This window comes from Tamandua tetradactyla, chromosome 7, assembly GCF_023851605.1.
Source record: "Tamandua tetradactyla isolate mTamTet1 chromosome 7, mTamTet1.pri, whole genome shotgun sequence".
Lineage (NCBI taxonomy): Eukaryota > Metazoa > Chordata > Mammalia > Pilosa > Myrmecophagidae > Tamandua > Tamandua tetradactyla.
The window spans coordinates 133,345,375-133,363,854 of record NC_135333.1 but is presented as its reverse complement, the minus strand read 5'-3'; the positions used below and the strand labels follow the sequence as shown (position 1 = coordinate 133,363,854).

The 18,480-nt window shown below is 39.3% G+C and overlaps 1 protein-coding gene and 1 non-coding gene across 14 annotated transcripts in view; both read right to left on the bottom strand.

The window, feature by feature from the left end:
- The window catches only part of MSRB3 (methionine sulfoxide reductase B3), a 259,546-nt gene that overhangs the window by 39,765 nt on the left and 201,301 nt on the right, over positions 1 to 18,480 (bottom strand). For 5 of the 13 annotated variants that reach the window (XM_077111325.1, XM_077111326.1, XM_077111327.1 and 2 more), the window contains one exon: positions 9,468 to 12,648. The exons of 1 other annotated variant lie outside the window; for it this stretch is intronic. In XM_077111325.1, coding sequence (XP_076967440.1) covers positions 12,484 to 12,648 — 165 coding nt within the window. In that variant the 3' untranslated portion in view covers positions 9,468 to 12,483. 7 more of the 13 variants (XR_013155778.1, XR_013155777.1, XR_013155779.1 and 4 more) reach the window with 7 other exon arrangements.
- LOC143643001 (U6 spliceosomal RNA) lies at positions 3,896 to 4,003 on the bottom strand. The gene has a single exon (XR_013156057.1). It is a non-coding gene; the product is annotated as a U6 spliceosomal RNA (small nuclear RNA).

Below are 18,480 nucleotides of genomic sequence, written 5' to 3'. Positions count from 1 at the left end.
GCCTCGATGGATACTGGTCCTGCCAGTGCCCCAATCCTCGACTGCCCAAGGGACCATGCCCTCTCTGTGTGAAAAAGAGACATTGGAAAAGGGACTGCCTCTTGGCACCTAGCCATGGAGGGGCTGTCCTTTCAATCCCTGACACACCACTGGCAGTCCTGGGCCTGGCCACCGATGGCTGATGATGCCCGGCCTCAGTAACCCCGATCACCCTCATTGAGCCCAGGGTAACAATCAAGGTAGCAGGTAAGTCCACATCCTTTTTAGTGGACATGGGAACTACCTTCTCTGTCCTCCCCTCTTACTCAGGTCAACTTCTCCCTTCCCAGGTCACAGTTATGGGCACAGGTTGCCGTCCTTTGCACCCCTTAACTACCGGACCACTTACATTTTTAATAGAAGGCTACCCCATTACACACTTTTTCTTAGTGATGCCTTCCTGCCCCAGCCCACTAATGGGGCGGGATCTTCCCACCAAATTAAGAGCCTCACTTCACTGGATACAAAAACCTCAAACAAATTTACTATTACCCTTATGTGTGGCCTCCACCTCCACCCAGGGTTCCACCCTTCCCTCACCTTCTCTACCGTCTCACCTAGTGAACCCAGAGGTATGGGATACCTCAACTCCCCTAATAGCTTCCCATCATAAACTGGTTCTTATCCAGATAAAGGATCCCTCCTCATTCCTGTCTCAGCCACAGTTTCCCATCTCCATAAGCCATTGGAAAGGACTCCAATCCATCATTAACCAGCTCAAGGGAAAGGGACTCCTCATACCCACTAACTTGCCATATAACACCCCTATTTTGCCTGTCAAAAAACCTGATGGTTCTTATCATCTAGTCCAAGACCTCCAACTAATTAATGAAGCTGTCATCCCCATCTACCCAGTAGTTCCTAATCTATATACTCTTCTCTCACACATCCCCCCTCACACTACTCATTATTCTGTCCTAGACCTCAAAGATGCCTTCTTTACAATCCCTCTAGACCCTGCCTGTTACAATTTATTTGCCTTTATCTGGGAAGACCTGGACTCTTCAGTTGCCCAACAACTTACATGGACGGTATTACCTCAGGGGTTTCGGGACAGCCCCCATATCTTTGGCCAAGCCCTAGCCAGGGACCTAATAGGGTGCAATCTAACTCCCAGTGTCATTCTCCAATACGTAGATGACCTATTAATTTGCAGCCCTTCTGAGGAAACTTCCACAAAGGCTACAGCCACCCTATTAAATTTTTTAGCTAACAAAGGATATCGAGTCTCCCCCACCAAAGCTCAACTCTGTTCCTCCACCGTCAACTACCTGGGGCTCTGCCTCACTCCCACATCCTGACATCTAACAGTAGACAGACAGCAAGCCCTCTGAGAACTCCAACCTCCAGAAAATGCTGAACAAATTTTATCCTTCCTAGGTTTTGTGGGGTTCTTCTGACACTGGGTCCCTGGTTTTTCCCTCCTAGCAAAACCTCTTTATGAAGCAACCAAGGTGACGCCCACGGGACCCCTAAACGACCCCTCTACTATAGCCAAAGCTTTTTCTGTTCTCTGTAATGCCTTACTTCATCCTCCCCTGCTCGCTTTTCTAAATCCTGACAAGCCCTTCTTCCTTTTCACTGATGAAAAACAAGGAATAGCGGTGGAAGTCTTAACCCAACCCCTGGGACCAACTTATACTCCAGTGGCCTACCTCTCTAAGCAAATGGACCCAACCGCCCGTGAGTGGCCTCTCTGTTTCTGAGCGCTGGCTGCGGCTGCCACCCTAACTCGTACAGCTCTTAAACTTAATCTGGGTAGGCCTCTCCAAATACTGTCGCCCTACCGTTTACAAGACCTCTTATCCCATAAATCTCTCTCTCTGCTCACTCCTTCCCAACTCCAGGAATTTTACTTACTCTTCCTAGAAAACCTGGATATCACACTCTCTGTGTCGCCTGGCCTCAACCCTGCTACTCTTCTCCCTTGCAGCCCCCTATCAAACTCCTCTCCACAGCCCACTCACCTTTGCACCTAAATCATAGAAGAGCTCGCCTCCCCATGCCAGGGCCTCTCAGACACACCACTGTCATAGGCAGACCTCACCCTCTTTATTGACGGGAGCTCAATAACAGACCAATAGGGAAGGCGCAGGGCTTCATACGCTATAGTTTCTTCCACCAAAATACTTGAAGCAGTACCGGCTCCCAGAGGGAACCACATCCCAAAAGGCTGAACTAATTGCTCTCACCAGGGCCTTACACCTAGCCGAAAATAAATCCACCAACATCTACACAGACTCCCAATATGCTTTTCTGGTAGCACACAGCCACTCAACCATCTGGAAGGAGCGAGGATTCCTTACCACCAAAGGCTCACCTGTAATTAATGCTAAGCTTATCCAATGCCTGCTTCAAGCACTTCAATTACTGTCACAAGTGGCCATCATCCATTGCAAAGGACACCAAACAGATAAATCCAAAATCACCTGCGGAAATAACTGGGCCGATGCTGTTGCATGGGAACTGACCAGAGAACCCTCACCTTTAAACTCTCCAGCACCAATTCTTTTCTTTACTCTTTCCTTGTTCCAACCTGCCTATTCTTCTAGGGAACGTGATAACCTCCTTGCACAGGGAGGCTCTGCTACACCGGAGGGCTGGATCTTCCTCGATAACAAGGTGGATCTCCCAACCAAACAGTCCCCCGATATTCTTTCTTTTAAGCTCTAGAAGGATCATGAAGGGAAAAAATTGAGGCTTAGAAACATGGGTCATTGTCCAGAAGACAGATCTAGATGGGAGCTATAAGGGAAAATGGAGCAAGGCCACCAAAAATGTGGTAGAAGAGGTCTGAATATGGATTTCACCATCTGTTTTGCTTGGGGCTGATTCCAGCTATCTTTTGTTCCTGCGATGTATGCAAAGTGTCAAAGTGTCTACCCTCAAAAGGAGCTCCAAATCTGGTGAAGGAGACATTTGATGTGCTGAACTCTGTAATGAAGGCATATACAAATGACAATGGGATTACATTTATGCTAAGAGAGGACAGGAAACTGGGAAAATACCTCATAAAGGAGATGCTATTTGAGGCTGGGGGTGAGGGATTACAAATCTACCAATCGGGAAAGGCAGGAATTCTGGCAGAAAGAACTGTATCAAAATATGTGCCATGTATAGTGTAAGAAATCTACACCGGCTGGGGCCAATGAAGGGAGGAATGGATTGTGAGAGATGAGGTTGAAAAAGGGATGTTTGAGCAACACTGTAAAGGGCCTTTATATGCCCTGCTAACAGGGTGTTTGCACTACATCCTAGAGTGGGTGCAGCCAGATGACCAGGCTTACACTTTCAATCACTGGTCACACTGTAGAGCCTGAAAGGAAGGGAGACAGCTTGGAGATAGGAAACCAGTTTGGCAACTATTGCCCTTGAGCAGGGGAAGTAGAATAGAGAGGTATAAGCAGATCTGAAAGACTTTTCAGATGCTGCTTTCTCCATAGATACATGGAACAGAGAGAAGACAGAATGACCATTGAACACTCTAAGATCCTCCTCCATATGTATACATATGTGTATGTGTGTGTACACACATACATATATGTGTACATATGTATGTATAAAATGTGTGTGCATACATTTTTACTGAGGTTGAATATTTTAAAAAGAGGAAGGAGGACAGCAAGTGAAAAAACATCTTACCTTGACACCACCTTGAAAAACCATTTTCTATGAAAATAACTGGAAAGTAGTTTTGAAGGAAAGTTATAAACCACAAAATCCTTGATTAACTCTCTCATTCCCCTTTTTAATGCAAATTTTATTGATATTGTCACATATATAATTATCCAAAGCATACAATCAGTGGTTTACCATATCATCATACAGTTGTGCATTCAACACCACAATCTTTTTTTAAATTATGAAACACTTCACAAATTTCTGCGTTATCCTTGCACAAGAGCCATGCTAAATCTTCTCTGTATTGTTCTAATTTTGGTATATGTGCTGCTGAAGCGAGCACACCACAATCAAATTTTGAACATTTTCATTACTCAAAAAAAAAAAAAAATAGAAATAACACCTGAAACATCCCATACATCTTATCCCCCCTATTATTTATTTATTGTTTGCCCTTTATATTTTTTTACTTATCTGTCCATACACTGGATAAAGGGATTATCAGCCAGAAAGTTTTCAAAATCACATGGTCACACTGTAAAAGCAACACACACAATTATCTTTTAGAATCAAGGCCTATCTCATTGTCTTCTGTTCTGCTGGACCAACTAATTTTTTCCTCTTAGAAGTGAAATGTTACATAATCTTGAAGACCCAGCTTATGTTTCATGTCTAAAGTCCTCCTTGACTGCCACCCTTCCTGCTGCATCTTCTTCCAACTGAGTTCTCATAATATTTTGTTCATGCTTCTACATAACCCTATTCAGCCTGTAATTATTGCATGTAATTAGTTGCATGTCTGCTAGGTGCAATGAACTACATGTATTGAGTTTTAACTCAGTTTTTTCGTTCCTATGCTCAGCACCTGATACCTAGTAAGTGCTCAAAAATGTTTGAATGAATGAATCATGTACAAGGGCAGGAAATGTTAATCACAGCAGTTGGTTCTGTTTATAGGTTTTGTTGTTCTTGGTTTTTGACGCTGCTACTTGGTAGGATACAGTATGTAATCATACCTAGTAGGAAAAAACACTCGGTATTTATAAAATTTTGACACTATCTGCAATCCATGTTAGAATTCTGAGATTTGATGCTGAGGGAAAAAATTATGATAGAAGATTCAAGGAAATCTCTAAGTTTCTTCCTCAAATTCCCCTTGCTTTTTCCCAAAGAGCCTAAATACAAGCCTTAGGTGTAGAGAATCAGGAACCCCACTAGCCATGTGTGAGGAAAAAGGGCCCCTCCTGTGTAATTGGATGTAAAAAAAGAAAATCTCTTTTAGACAGGCACAGGGTTTTGGCTGAAGTTCAGCCACATACCTATTCTAAGCTGAATTTAGGTATAGTCCTAATAATTACAGTTACTCTTTAGAAAAAGAGCCCAAGAGGTTTACCTGGAGATTTTTTCCAGATGTAAGCAGGTATGTGAGAAGCGCAGTAATGAAGATGTAAACCGGATGAGGCCATTTTGTGCCCCATAGTCTTCTCTCCAATTGTTCGAATGCTAGAAGATGTTCCCCAGCAATCATAGGATGATGCAACACAGCCATCTAACAAACACCAGATGCCTGACTAGCCTTACAAGCTGTAGTGTTAAAGAGAAGGAGGAGGTAAAACCCCAAATTTGAATGCCTTTGCAGTTATCAATCTGTCATGAATTGTAATCAAACAGAAACAAACCCCTTTATTCTGTCAGTTCCTGGGATAGGTCCATCATATGCCCTGCAGACCTGCTCCGGATTTGGTTAGAGCCCTTGGGAATATGTCCCCCTTCTTCCCACTCTGATTGCAGAGCCTGACTGACTTAGTAACATGGGTAAAAACACTCCCTTCCCTCACTGTCTACCACCCTCTCACCCAGGTTCTACATCTTTCTAGATGAAGAAAGATGAACTGGATTGGCTATGCCAGAAACTGAATATTTTGGTCAAATACATCCTTAGCATCACCTCAATTCTTCACTTTTTCCATTTAAATTCAGAATATGGCTTATTTTTTTCCTGTGGGATTTAGAAATCATTAGGAGTATTAAAGATAGCCCGTAAGACATAGAAAAATGAAATTCTTCACTAACAAAGTATAAAAATATCAAGGTATATAATGTTTATTTGGTCCTTTCTAAAATGACTAAGTCACACTGAAGATCATATTTTGGAAGGGCATATTACATTTAATTTGAGATAAATTGGAAAGAATATAAATGCAGTTTCCCCCAGTGTAAAACTTACCTGCAATTGAACACCATCCAGTGTTCTACACTGGGGGCCATTTAGGGTGGAGAACAGAACACAACCTTTGAAGTCACATGAACTTGGATTTCAATTTAAACTTGGCCATGTACTAGCTATGTAACTTCTCTTTTCCTTTTTTAAAAATATTTTTATTGAGAAATCTTCATACACATACAGTCCATACCTGGTGTACAATCAATGGTCATGTATTCATCACCATGATCATTTTTGGAACATGTGCATCACTCCAGAATATATAATAAAAAAGAAAAAGCTCATACATCCCAATCCCTTTACCCCACCTTCTTATTGACCACCAATAATTTAATCTATCTGATTTTTTATCCATTATCCCTCCCATTATTTATTTACGTATTTTTATTTTTTACTTATCTATGCATACCCTGGATAAAAGAAGCATCAGACACAAGGTTTTCATAATCACACGGTCACATTAAAAGCTATATTGTTATACAATCATCTCCAAGAATCAAGGCTACTGGAACATAGGTTAACAATTTCAGGTGTTTCCCGCCAGCCACTTGAACACATCATAAACTAAAAAGAGATATCTATATAATGCATAAGAATAACCTCCAGGATAACCTCCTTACTGTTTGAAATCTCTCAGCCACTGAAACTTTATTTTATCTCATTTCTCTCTTTTCCCTTTTGGTCAAGGAAGTTTCTCAATCCCATGATGCTAGGTCCTGGCTTGTCCCAGGAGTTCTGTGCCATGTTGACAGGGAAATTTGCATCCCTGGGAGTCATGTCCCATGTAGGGGGGAGGGCAGTGAGTTCACCTGCCAAGTTGGCTGAGAGAGAGAGAGAGAGAGAGAGAGAGAGAGAGAGAGAGGCTACATCTGAGCAACAAGAGGTCCTCTGGGGGTGACTCTTCAGCATAATTATCAGTAGGCTTAACTTCTCCCTTGCAGTAATGAGTTTTATGGGGGTGAACTCCAAAATTGAGGGCTCAGCCTATTGAATTGGTTGTCCCCACTGCTTGGAAGAATATCAGGAATCCCTCAAATGGGGAAGTCTGTTATTTCTTCCTTTCTCCCCAACCCCTCAATTGGATTTTGCAAATACTTTTTTTATTCACTGCCCAAATTACTCTGGGATATATCGGGGCATCACACTAACCTGCACAAACAAACAAACAAGATCTCACACTCTATTCAAGATTCCACATATAAAGAAAAAATTAAAAAGATTAAAAGAAAAGATTCCATGTAATCAGGGTGTTCACCTAAACTGTATATAACTTTTCTTAACTGTTCTGAGCTTTAGCTCTATTATCTGTAAAATGGGGATTAGAATACCTGTCTCACATTAGAGATAAAAGATTAATTACAGATGTTACTCACTACACAATATCATTAAGGTGAAAACAAAACCCATGGTGAAATCAAAGGATTTGGGAATAAAACTTCAGACAATCACACCTTAATTCTTATGACTTTCTCCTGGGCTAATACATAATACCTCTCTTATTTTTCTTTCTTAGTTATTTACATTTGCATTAAGGTGTCCTTTTACACTTTTGCCGGTCAGTACAGGGCTAGTTGAACACTTAACAATTACTAATTGACCTGCCTTGAGGCTTATTCCTGAAAATCTTGTCAGGTTCCTGCTTAATTGGGTGATACGTTGGCAAGCATGTGTTTGCTGGGAATAGCAGGGGTAGTGGTGGACACCTCAGAGAGGGGAATTGAAAACCTTAAATAACTGAATTAAATAATTGAAAATTTTAAAGAATGAGGCTCCCCGGCATCAACAAGCTGAGAAGTTAGTGTGATTCTGTAATAAACCTAAAAATAGGGAAATCCCTGAGGATTTGACGTGGTTCCCCAATCTCGGTCATTATCATCTTATCCCATGATGATTCCAGAATAAGCCCCTTGCTCGCATGATAGATTTCCAGGTGCTGCCATTTGGTGGTGTGCAGCAATCATCCTCAGGTCTATCTTCTCAAGTCTGGCCCAGAACCATGCCAGCCTCCGGAAGAAGGTGGATGGGAGAAGTCCCTGCCAGAATATTGCTCCATAACAAGTGGCATTTTCAAGTCCCACAACAAACTGATGAAATTTCAATCAGTTGTGTGGTGTGCAATGAACTCTGGTCTGTAAGGGGTGCTTGTAAATCTATCCTAAGGACAATTTTTAACTCAACTTTTTTTTTTTGGTTCATCAGCACTCTCTAGAAGCCATTTCGTTGTTAAAATCTGGGCATTGATAGCAGTGCTCCAGTGAGCACAGACCAAAATGTAAGTCATGATTTGAATACACAGTACCATTTTACAATCTCTTGAAAGGTAAAAAAACAAAACAAGCAAACAAACAAACAAAAAACCATGATGACAATCATGAAAGGTATATGTACAGTGAAATATAAGAGATTGGAAAGATCATATGTAAATGTAGACACCAAGATTTGCTCTCTAGTTTTTGAAGTTACTGCAGCAAACCCTGCCATAACTGTCCTGCAGTTCTAGAGAGGCACTGGTGAGTACCCCCAGAAAGCTCAGGTTCAATCAAAAAATGTAAATAGGAGTTGAGATGGTGCCAGTTGAGAAGGACAGGTCAGTTTTCCAGAATGAGATAAATGGGCAGTGAAGAACAAGAATAGTTGAAAGGTGTGATACATTGGAAAAACTGTTTGACCCATCCCTGTAAAAAAGAAAATCAGTGATTACAAAACAAGCCATTTTTGAGGGTCAGATAGAAAAGCTTTTAAAATAAAAATGGAAGTTTTCTCACTATAAGTTCCAAGGCTATGTTTTTCAAATTTGCAGTTGCATCAGTTTCACATGGAGAGCTTGTTAAAACACCGATTACTGGACCCCCCCTAAAGTATTTCTGACTCAGTTTGGGACAGAGTCTGAAAACTAGCCATTTCTTACAGGTTCCCAGGTGATGCTTATGTTGCAGTCTGGAGATCACTCTTTGAGAAGAGCAATACAAAGTGCACTACATGGAAGTGCTGGCCTGCAAGTTTTAGGATTCTAGGAATATGACTTAAACAAATCGGCTGAAAAACAAAAGTTGTCTTCACCCCATTATCCTCCCCCAAATAAGCAAATCAACAAAACAAAACAAAACAAAAAAATCTCAACAACAAATATCATACAGAAACTTTTATAAAGAAGTGACTTTTAAGAGTGATTTCATGTGGGAGCAATGGGGAACTTCTAATATGTTTCACTAGAGACCAGTCCTTGTAAGTTTCCTGACAAATTTTTTACTGAAGCCTAGGTATCTAGGAGTTTCTTTATAAAATATATAAAAATAAAGGAAACTTAATTTTTCTGCAAACATTTCCCTTCCCTTCAATCTTTTGGATCCCTGGAGGCCTTTCTCGGGCCTGGGGTATGGAAAGTTGGGCCTCACCCTACCACCTGCCAGACCCCTACTTCCAAAGGCCACATCAGATAAAAGGGCAAGTCACCCTCTATACAAAACATAGATATGTCAGCTGGGTAAGGAGGTAAACAGAGAAGTCTATGGCAAATTCCAATGGATAATTCATGAAGCTATGTAGAAATAAGAGGAGTCTTTAGGAATCAAAGAAGAAAACATTTTTATAAAGAAACTTTATTGCATATTTCTGTATACAATAAACATAGGAAAAGGGTTTTTAATGAAAAGTTCACGTTATTTTTCAAAATTTTTGAATTGTTTGGAGAAAAATATTACAAAGCTATCTAAGGCAAAAATATTATTTGACTTTTAAAATAAATGACAATCCTTTTTGTCATTTTTCATATTTAAAGCAAGGCATTTTCAATACAATTAGTATGGAGAGGTTTTCAAACTGTTACTTCATTTGCATTAAGAATTTAAGTGTATCTAAGACGTGAAAAGTGAAAATGTTTTCTAAAGCAATATATATGCTGGCTTTCTTTTCTGCATGACTATATTATGTATGCAATAAAAACCAGCAGAAATCTTGCACCTTCTAATGGGACAATAAGGAATCTATCTTGCCTTGTACAGGCCTGGAGTGCAGAGAGGGAAAGTCCTGTGAATTTCCTACGTTAAATGGTATAACTCCCACAGATCACATACACCTCACCATATTGACTCAGTTCATTGCCCTCCATATCCTGCAAAAATAAATCTAGTGCTCGACAGCTGACATTATTGCTCACTGATGTTTTAGTAATATATTTCTTTAACATAAGACAGAAATATACTGAAATTGGATACCACTTAAACCCAAAAGCAATCTGGAATTAAACCACATGCATTCACTTTACCTTTTTTCAATAGATGTTGAATTTTTCTTAAATTTAATGCTGGAAAATGTGGTAGAAGAAAAACTGTCTTTTCTTGAACCAAAGATTAAGGATTAGAAAAGCAGTTTTTTTTTTTTTTTTTTGAAGAAAATGCTAAGCCACAAAGAATAAAGAAGCAACGGCAATCCAGGGTGTCTGGAGAGAGGAAAGAAGCTCCTCATTTGTCTTCCTTGTCTACCCTCCTTCTATGGCTCTTGTCCAGCAGACCTCAGGGAAGGTTGCCATGCATAGCTAGTCAGTGTGAGAAGCACTGTGTGGGCCCCTGACTGTACACTGTAGCAGCAATGCTCTAGGAGACTCACCTTTTTTAGCCACCCCCACATGAGGATGTTTGGGTGGCTGGGAAACGTTGGACCTCCCTCCATGTGCCTATGCAAGTCAGGAAAGGCTTTGGGATGGTCTGGACATTGAGGCCTCTATGGCTTAGTCTGGTCTTAAATTTTGCATCTCACTTCTAGAAGGCAGTAACACCTGGGAATTTCAGTGTGATCCCACAGCCTGAGGAGAAACAACTAGGAGCTGAAAGAGGGAGAACGTGAACTTATATGGAATTGTGAAGTTACAGCATATGTCACAATGAAGAGGAATCACGATGTCAGGGCCTCACTGGGAGGTACTTTTAGACATGGGAGAATGTAGATGTGACCACGGTGACATTTTGATTTGTTAAAATTTTCATTTTTATTTCTCCTTTTTTCTTTAAAATTGGCAAGTGTCCTTTTTTCTTGTTTTTGTCTTGGTGTTCAAAAGGAAAGATGTCAGTTTCATAAGCTGTCAAAGGTTTTAAAAAATGATATTTTAGAAAAAATACATTTCAGGAATAGCATTCAAGGCTGCAGACAATATTTATCAATCACAAACCATACCTGCATACCTAGCTACATCAGTATTACCATGGCTCATACCTGTGAAAACCTTACTGTGCACAATGTTTAATAACATCTACCAGAGTAAATGTTATTAAACAACTGAGCAGAGATTCTCAGAGTAAAACCAGCCATATTGCTACAATGAAAAATTTCTGGCTCTTGGCCCAAATATTTCCATACCAATCAGCTAAATCAACCTCCTCTCTGCTCTTTTTATTTCAAATGCCTGGGTTTTTTTGCAGCCTTTACGGCAATTAGAACCAGATCAATTTAACTTTACAGTACTGAACCTAATCATACAGCAATATAGTAATTTTGCCCTGACAGTGTCAAGACATTTTACAAATATTATGCGTCCCATTTTATACATGGAAAAACAGGCACAGAGAGGCTAAATGGCTTGTCTCTTGTTACATAGCAGATTAGTGTCAAGGGTGGGATTTGAGCTCCTGGCTATTTCAATTTTAATTCCTAACATCTTTCTAGAGGGCACCTGAAACTGTGCATAAGGGCTCTGTTTGTTACTTGCAGTATCTTCTCAGCTTTCCTGCCCAGTGCTGGCTTTTTCAGCGCCAGGACTTCCTCCTTGGTCCTCCCTGCTTTCTCTCATTTCTGCAGCCTTGATGAAGTGTCTTGCCCCTAATATTTTATTTCACACAGTGAAATTTGCCAAAATGCCCTTCCAGCTGCAGCTGGTATTAGGTGTGGAAGGAAGGACCTATAAAAAGGCAATGGCAGGTGTTCTTTGAGAACTTCGGGCAAAATGGGGCTCAACATTTACAGTTGTCTTACATTCCAATGTTTTCAATGGAAAATAAAATAAAATAAAGACCTAACCGTGAGGTAATGTTTACTTCTCTGCCACAACACTCAGTTTGCCCCTGAGATCTGGCAACAATTTAACATAAGGAAAGACTTTAGACTTTCACACCCGTTTAGTGAGACTAAAGGACCTTAGCTCAAACTTTCCACAAAGCTGAAAATTCTTGTAAGATATCACTTCACCCTTATCTCAGGTAGATCTATAGAAAGGTCTCCGGAGCCTTGATCTCTACATCGCATGGGACATCTCTGTTTTCACATTTGAAGACCAAGCACCCTTTGACTCTTAAATAAGGGGGTGGAAAATTTTAAAAGCAGCAATATGACTTGAAGAAAATAACGCCAAGTGTTACTTAAGTGGCGTGTGAATAAGTTTCACAAAGTTATCTCCATTCACTAAAGCTTTATAGAAACAGTTCTTATCAAGTCAATAGCAAAATACACTGGCAGCCAGGGCCTCTGTTTAAGCAAAGAAGAAAAAATATCAATAGCATAACACTGCCTTTATATATTTTTTTAAAAAATATATCTAATAAGATTGACAATTTTGACTTATTTTTTATAACCTGTGCATTAAGAACATTTTATTCCCGTTCCTCTCCATCCTACAGCTCAGTTTTGTCTGCCTGGGATGGGCCGTCGACCCCACTGCCTCCTTCGGCAACGCTGCTATCTGCAGGTGTGAAAGACAAGGAGGCTGAATTTATGCAGTATCTTTTGCCGGTTGGACGAGGTCCATCATCAAAAATGTGCCCAAGGTGAGCACCACACTGAAAGAGAAGAGTGAAATGTAAGGGGAAAGCATGCACAAAGCAAGCTTTGAGAGAAACTCACATTAAGCAATTTAAATGGATGACCAGCCCATAGAGAAATGATGGAAACCATCGTGGATGATTTCTAATCCGCCTGTCAATAGCTGCAAGAATGGTTCCTGGCAGGCTTTGCACCACATGCCGAGAAAAAAAAACACTAGAGTTGTGCATATCAGAAATCATTTCAGAGGCTCTGTATTTTTTTTAATCTGTTAAGTCTCTCAGCAGCAGAAAAATGGCTTCAGTCATTTTACAAACTGAGTTGACCCTTGATCTCCCCTTGTAAGAAACATGGCAGAATAAAAATCTCACCCCACCCCCAGCGGCATTACTTTTGGCTTTGGATGGGTGGGTTTCAGATATGCAGAAGTCCACTGTAAAAGATACTCCTTAATTGGCCATAACGGAGGTGATGTTTGCTTTCATGGGCAGTAAAACTTAACATCAGACAAACACTGGATGTTCTTGGAACCCAGCAAAGCAATGGCAAGGCTCAACAGATTTATGTCACAGTCACCAGGGTTGCAAAGTGTAGCAAATGGAAAAGTCTCTAGCCCACACAATAGTTTTTTCTGGCTTCCAACAGGTGGAGTGCCACGCTGACTTCCTTACTCAAATGAACTAAAATATGTGGAGAGAGAATAATCTGACTAGCTAAACTCTATGCTACCGATTATCCAAAAGGCTGAGGAAGAGAAGCAGCTCATAGTTCAGACAGAGGCAGAAGGAGGAATGGCTATGAGGGTGTTTAGGAGAAATCCAGCCCAAAGAAGGTTTCCAAAAAAGGCAGGCTTACTGAATAAAGGCCTGCACTAACAACTCCGAGGTGGGGGTATGGCTCCAGGAGACAACAGCATTGTCAAATTTACCACTCTCCTACCCTCTCTCAACAGGTCAGGGGTGAAGGAAATGAAGACTTTCGTGCACCATACTCAAACAGGTTGCAGAAACACATTATTTACATTGTAACAAAGAAACCAGAGTCGGGGGTACATGACTTCCAGTTATATGCTTAAAAAATATTTATGGAGAGCTTGCTACGTGCCAGGTACTGTTTTAAGAATATGTAGATACCATCAACAATCCTTGGTCTCATAGAGCTTACATTCTAGTGGGAGAGACAGATGATACACAAGAAAATAAGTGAATGCACAGTATGTTAGGTAGAAATAGAAGCTAAGGAGAAAAAGGAGAGGAAGGTTAAATGAAGTGTGGGACTGCACAAATATCAGGTAGAGAGCATTCCTGGCAGAGGGAAGTCAAGAATTAGGGAAGACTAGAAGAGAAAATATTATGATTTACACATTTTTCCTGCTGTGCACATTGGTATATAAAACAGTTATAAATCAGGAATTAACAAAGGAATGAGGATAAAGATATTAAATGGAGATGATGAGAAAGAAGTGAGCAAGGGTGCCACTACAACTAGAAGAACTGGAACCTCAGTTTCCCCACTGAAAGTGCTAAATTCAGTTCTCAAAGCTTCCCTAGTTATTAATGGATGGCACAAATAGCAACTTTGATTATAGGCACATCCATGTTAAAAGTGAATTTTTATTTTATTGCCAACATACTGTGTCAGTTTATTAAAGAACTGAAAATGAACCCTGAACTGATTTGATCTATTACCTGGAAAATATGAAACAGACCTAAAAAACAAACCTTGCATTATTTTACCACATTCTATGCAGGTTTGGGTAATATGAAGGTTGACAGCTCAGACTGCTTTTCCTTTCTATAAACAATTTGGGCCAAATTTTCAGGCATCAGCAGCTAAGATACACCAGTAAAAAATACATATACTTACCCAATGGACATAGGAAAACACTCATTTTTGCCTGCCAAAACAGTCAGTGTGAAGGCCAACAGGAACTAGTACTTTCAGTGACCAGTATGTGTGTGCAATTATTGATCTCACATGCAGCTCCAGTACTTTGATCACTTAGCATCTGAGAGGTGAAGTTTTAATATAAAGGGCTCAGATAGATGTTTTGTTTTTTTAAAAACAAGAATATAGTTATCTAGGCAGTATAAATGATACTGACTTTATTAACCAACTCTTGCACATATTTAGAACACAGTTCTATCTATAGTTCTCCAAAAATAAAGCATAATAAGGATATACTTGAAGTCAGTTAGGAGTATAGGCACCCCTTGGAGATAGTGCAGGTTCAGTTCCAGACCACTTTAATAAAGTAAGTAACATGAATTTTTTTATTTCCCAGTGCCTATAAGAGTTTTGTTTACACTATACTGTAGTTAAGTGTTCAACAGCTTTATGTCTAAAAAAACAATGTACATACTTTAATTAAAATGTGACAGGAAGACATGGAATGAGCACATTGTTGGAAAAATGACAACAATAGACTCGCTCTACACAGGGTTGCCATGAACATTCAATTTATAAAAAATGGTATAATCTGTGAAGCGCAAAAAAGCAAAGTGCAATAAAACGAATTGTGCCTGTAATTACATGGCCTTCATTTCTCAAATAATTTTTTTTTAATCCTAATTACAGTAATTTAATCTGTTGAATTGAGCTGGTTTTTAGCCTGTAGTTTCATTTGCTAACCTGGAACTAGAGTTCTTGTTAAACAAAAAAGAAAATGTTGATTGTAAATGTGCCCTTATTTAGAAAAAGGCAAAAGAAAAAGGGTGGTGGAAAAAATAAATATATATATGGGGTATGGGGTAAGGAAATCCTGAGAAAAGATGTGTGCCCCAAAAAGATAGTGATAACTTCATTTTGCCTGCCACAAAGTGTTCTGAAGGTTCACACCAGGCTTAGATTACTGAAAGAGGATCAACAGTTCAAAGCATAGAAAGGTGTTAATTTATATCTGTGCCACCATATACATTCCCACCCCACTGCCTGCAAATCTGCAAGGCCATTTGTCTATGGGAATCTGAGCCACACAGCACCATTTGTGCTTCTTCTCTAGTATACTCAGTCTCCCATGAAAGACCATACGGGGTCTTTTAAGAGCACAGAGGCCCTGAAGACTCCTCCCTGAGGGGAACGCACATGGAGTCCATTCTTTCCAGCTTCTACCCCTGGCGGAAAGCTGGGATGATGAATGGAACTGTCAGTGATGCATTGTTTCTTTAGCTGCCTTCGAGCTCTGCCTCCCTGGCCCCAGCCAACTTGCAATGTGCTGGAATTTCTCAGCACACCTGGATGTAACTGAAACAAACTGGTTGCCCAATGCAGAAATTTCTGAAACCTTCTGCTAAATGATTTATTAAGGGTAGAATCTTTGGTGTGCATTTTGCAAGTCGTCTTTAAATGGTTATTACTTTATTTTACAGGTAAAATACAAATTATAACTGAATATTCTAACCCTCATCCCTAAAGAAGCATGAAAGAATGGTCCAAAAGAAAATTTACAAATTCCCCCAGGAATCCTTTATCACCTTAGCCTCACACTCAGAAAAGCTGGCAACTAAAGAACTTGCAGAGACCAGGGGAGTGGACTCCTGTGGAGGAAAAAAAAGTGATTGAGCATCAAATTTAACATAATTCCTTAAAATCTGACTGCAATTCTCAATTGTATGCATAAGAAACACAAATAGTGTATTCAACACAGTTACATATTTTTGCAATGATGTATTTCCAACTGTCCTAGAAGGTTTTCCCCCAGCTATTCCTAGGATGTTTTGGACTTTATCATTGTCACTTTCTCGTAAATGTTCAATCTACAAGATGAAGCCCTTTCAACGGAGGGCTTTTACACTTGGGCACATAGGGCAGGAAGGGAAAGAGAAAACAGTTTTAAGAAGAAAAGCAGTTTACTTTGCCAGTTACATTCTGTTTTCTCCCACTGTTATTGAAGACACTTGTGTGAAAGTAGAGGCTCTTTTCCTCTGCCTTGCGATATTAATCTCTTGCCAAGGAAATGATTGTGAAGTCACCAGTTTAGCATTATGATTTTACTGAAAGATCAAGAAAAAGAGAGATGGGCTGTGAGTCTGAAGCCCTCTTGTAACATATGGGTATCTTTAATCATCAGCAATATATGAGTTGTCATCTGCAAATGATTAATAAGGTTTGGGGAATTACCAAAAACTCTTAACTTTAAAAAATACTTTATATTGGTATATATTTACATTTCTCCTTATTTAGTTGACTTGAAACAAATTTAATAATGATCTAAAACAAACTTAAGGGACTCTCTCATAAACTTACTCAGTAAATAGCAGCAGTCATATATAGACTCCAACTTGGTTAAACTCAGGCATCTGATGGCTTCCTTAAAGATTATTATAAAAAGTTAAGTGATTTATTGGCTCCCCCATTTGCTCCAGATGTAGAATTTTGATCGGAAGAAGGGAGAATTCCTCAAGTATTTCCAGGAAGGACTTAATTCACTAAATTGCAACTTAAACCTAACAAGTCTTACCCCTTTGCATTTAACTCCTGACAAATCCTCAGGTTGGAGGATTAGGGAGGAACTGGTAAAAAAATTATTCACAATAGTCATAAAAGCAATGTATTTTATCATTTGCTAAAAAAACCCATAAATTAAGTAAAATTCTTTATAATGGAAAATTGTCAGGAAATTGCTGCATTAAGGGGAGATATGCATGCTCACTAAAGTGGGCAAATTTAAGATAATCTCTTTAGAAGAGAAAACTTGTTTATAATTCCTCAATTCAGTAGGTAGAAGAGCAATATATATTACATATAAGAGCAATATATACACATATATATGATTGTGACAAAATCAGAATGTAACAGGGTAACCTATTTCTTCCACAAGCAGCAATCAAAATGAAGAAAATGAGTACTCTCTACCCCCTTTGCCTGTTTTCTGGCTGTTAACTTAAAGATCAGGCAATATTGCAGCTTTCTTACACAACAATTCTTTAAAAGGATCTAAGTGCAATATTTCTCTATAAAGTGGTGCTACGACCGTATCAATTTTAATTTTCTCAATAAGATTTTACTAAAACACTAATAGCCAAGAAGCCACTGGATACATGGAAAACCTACGAAGTATTGTAAAGAGATGGTAAGTTACTGACTTCCATTTTGCTTACAATTCCTACCCAACTTTGAGGCCTAATTCACTGGACGGAGCAGTCCACACCGTAACTGTAGAAGAAAAAAAAAAAAGAAAAAGAAAAAGAAGAATCCTAAATATTAGGGACCAATAGACCAGTGAAATATTGCTAGGTGAGCAGATCATATCTACTGTTTTGTCCATGGAAGCTGAATTCATCTGCTAAAGCTAGCAGTGAAAGGGTCTCCATGTTTAGATACACCATCTTTACTATGAGAAAAGAAGTACACTGCATAGTTCATGCAAATGGGAATGTCTATGAAATACTAAAAGTATTTAAGAGTCTTCACAACACAAACCACATTGATGCAATTCAGTCCAGAGGAAAGACAAGCTACGTGACTTCAAAATACAAGAATTTTAGAAAGAGGAGAAACAAATCAGAGAAGTGGCCAACACATTGTCACCATCCCATAAAAAAACAACCCTAAAAATTAAAAAAAAGGATAGGTAAACTTGCTGGAATAGAAGAGACTATATTATAGACAGAAAGAATGTAAGGTAAAAGAAAATAAACTGATAATAGGGAAATAGTGCTAAGAATGAGAAACTGCAGGGTAAAGCATAAATGGATATTCTAGTAAGGAAAACATTAAGTCAGTTATTTTCCCAAATCAAGGTAAATAGTATACATGAGAAAAAAACAAAAAAAAATTTTAAATAAACATGTGTGAAATACAAATTAAAAGACAAAGAAAATCAAAGATAGCCACCACACTTTAATTTA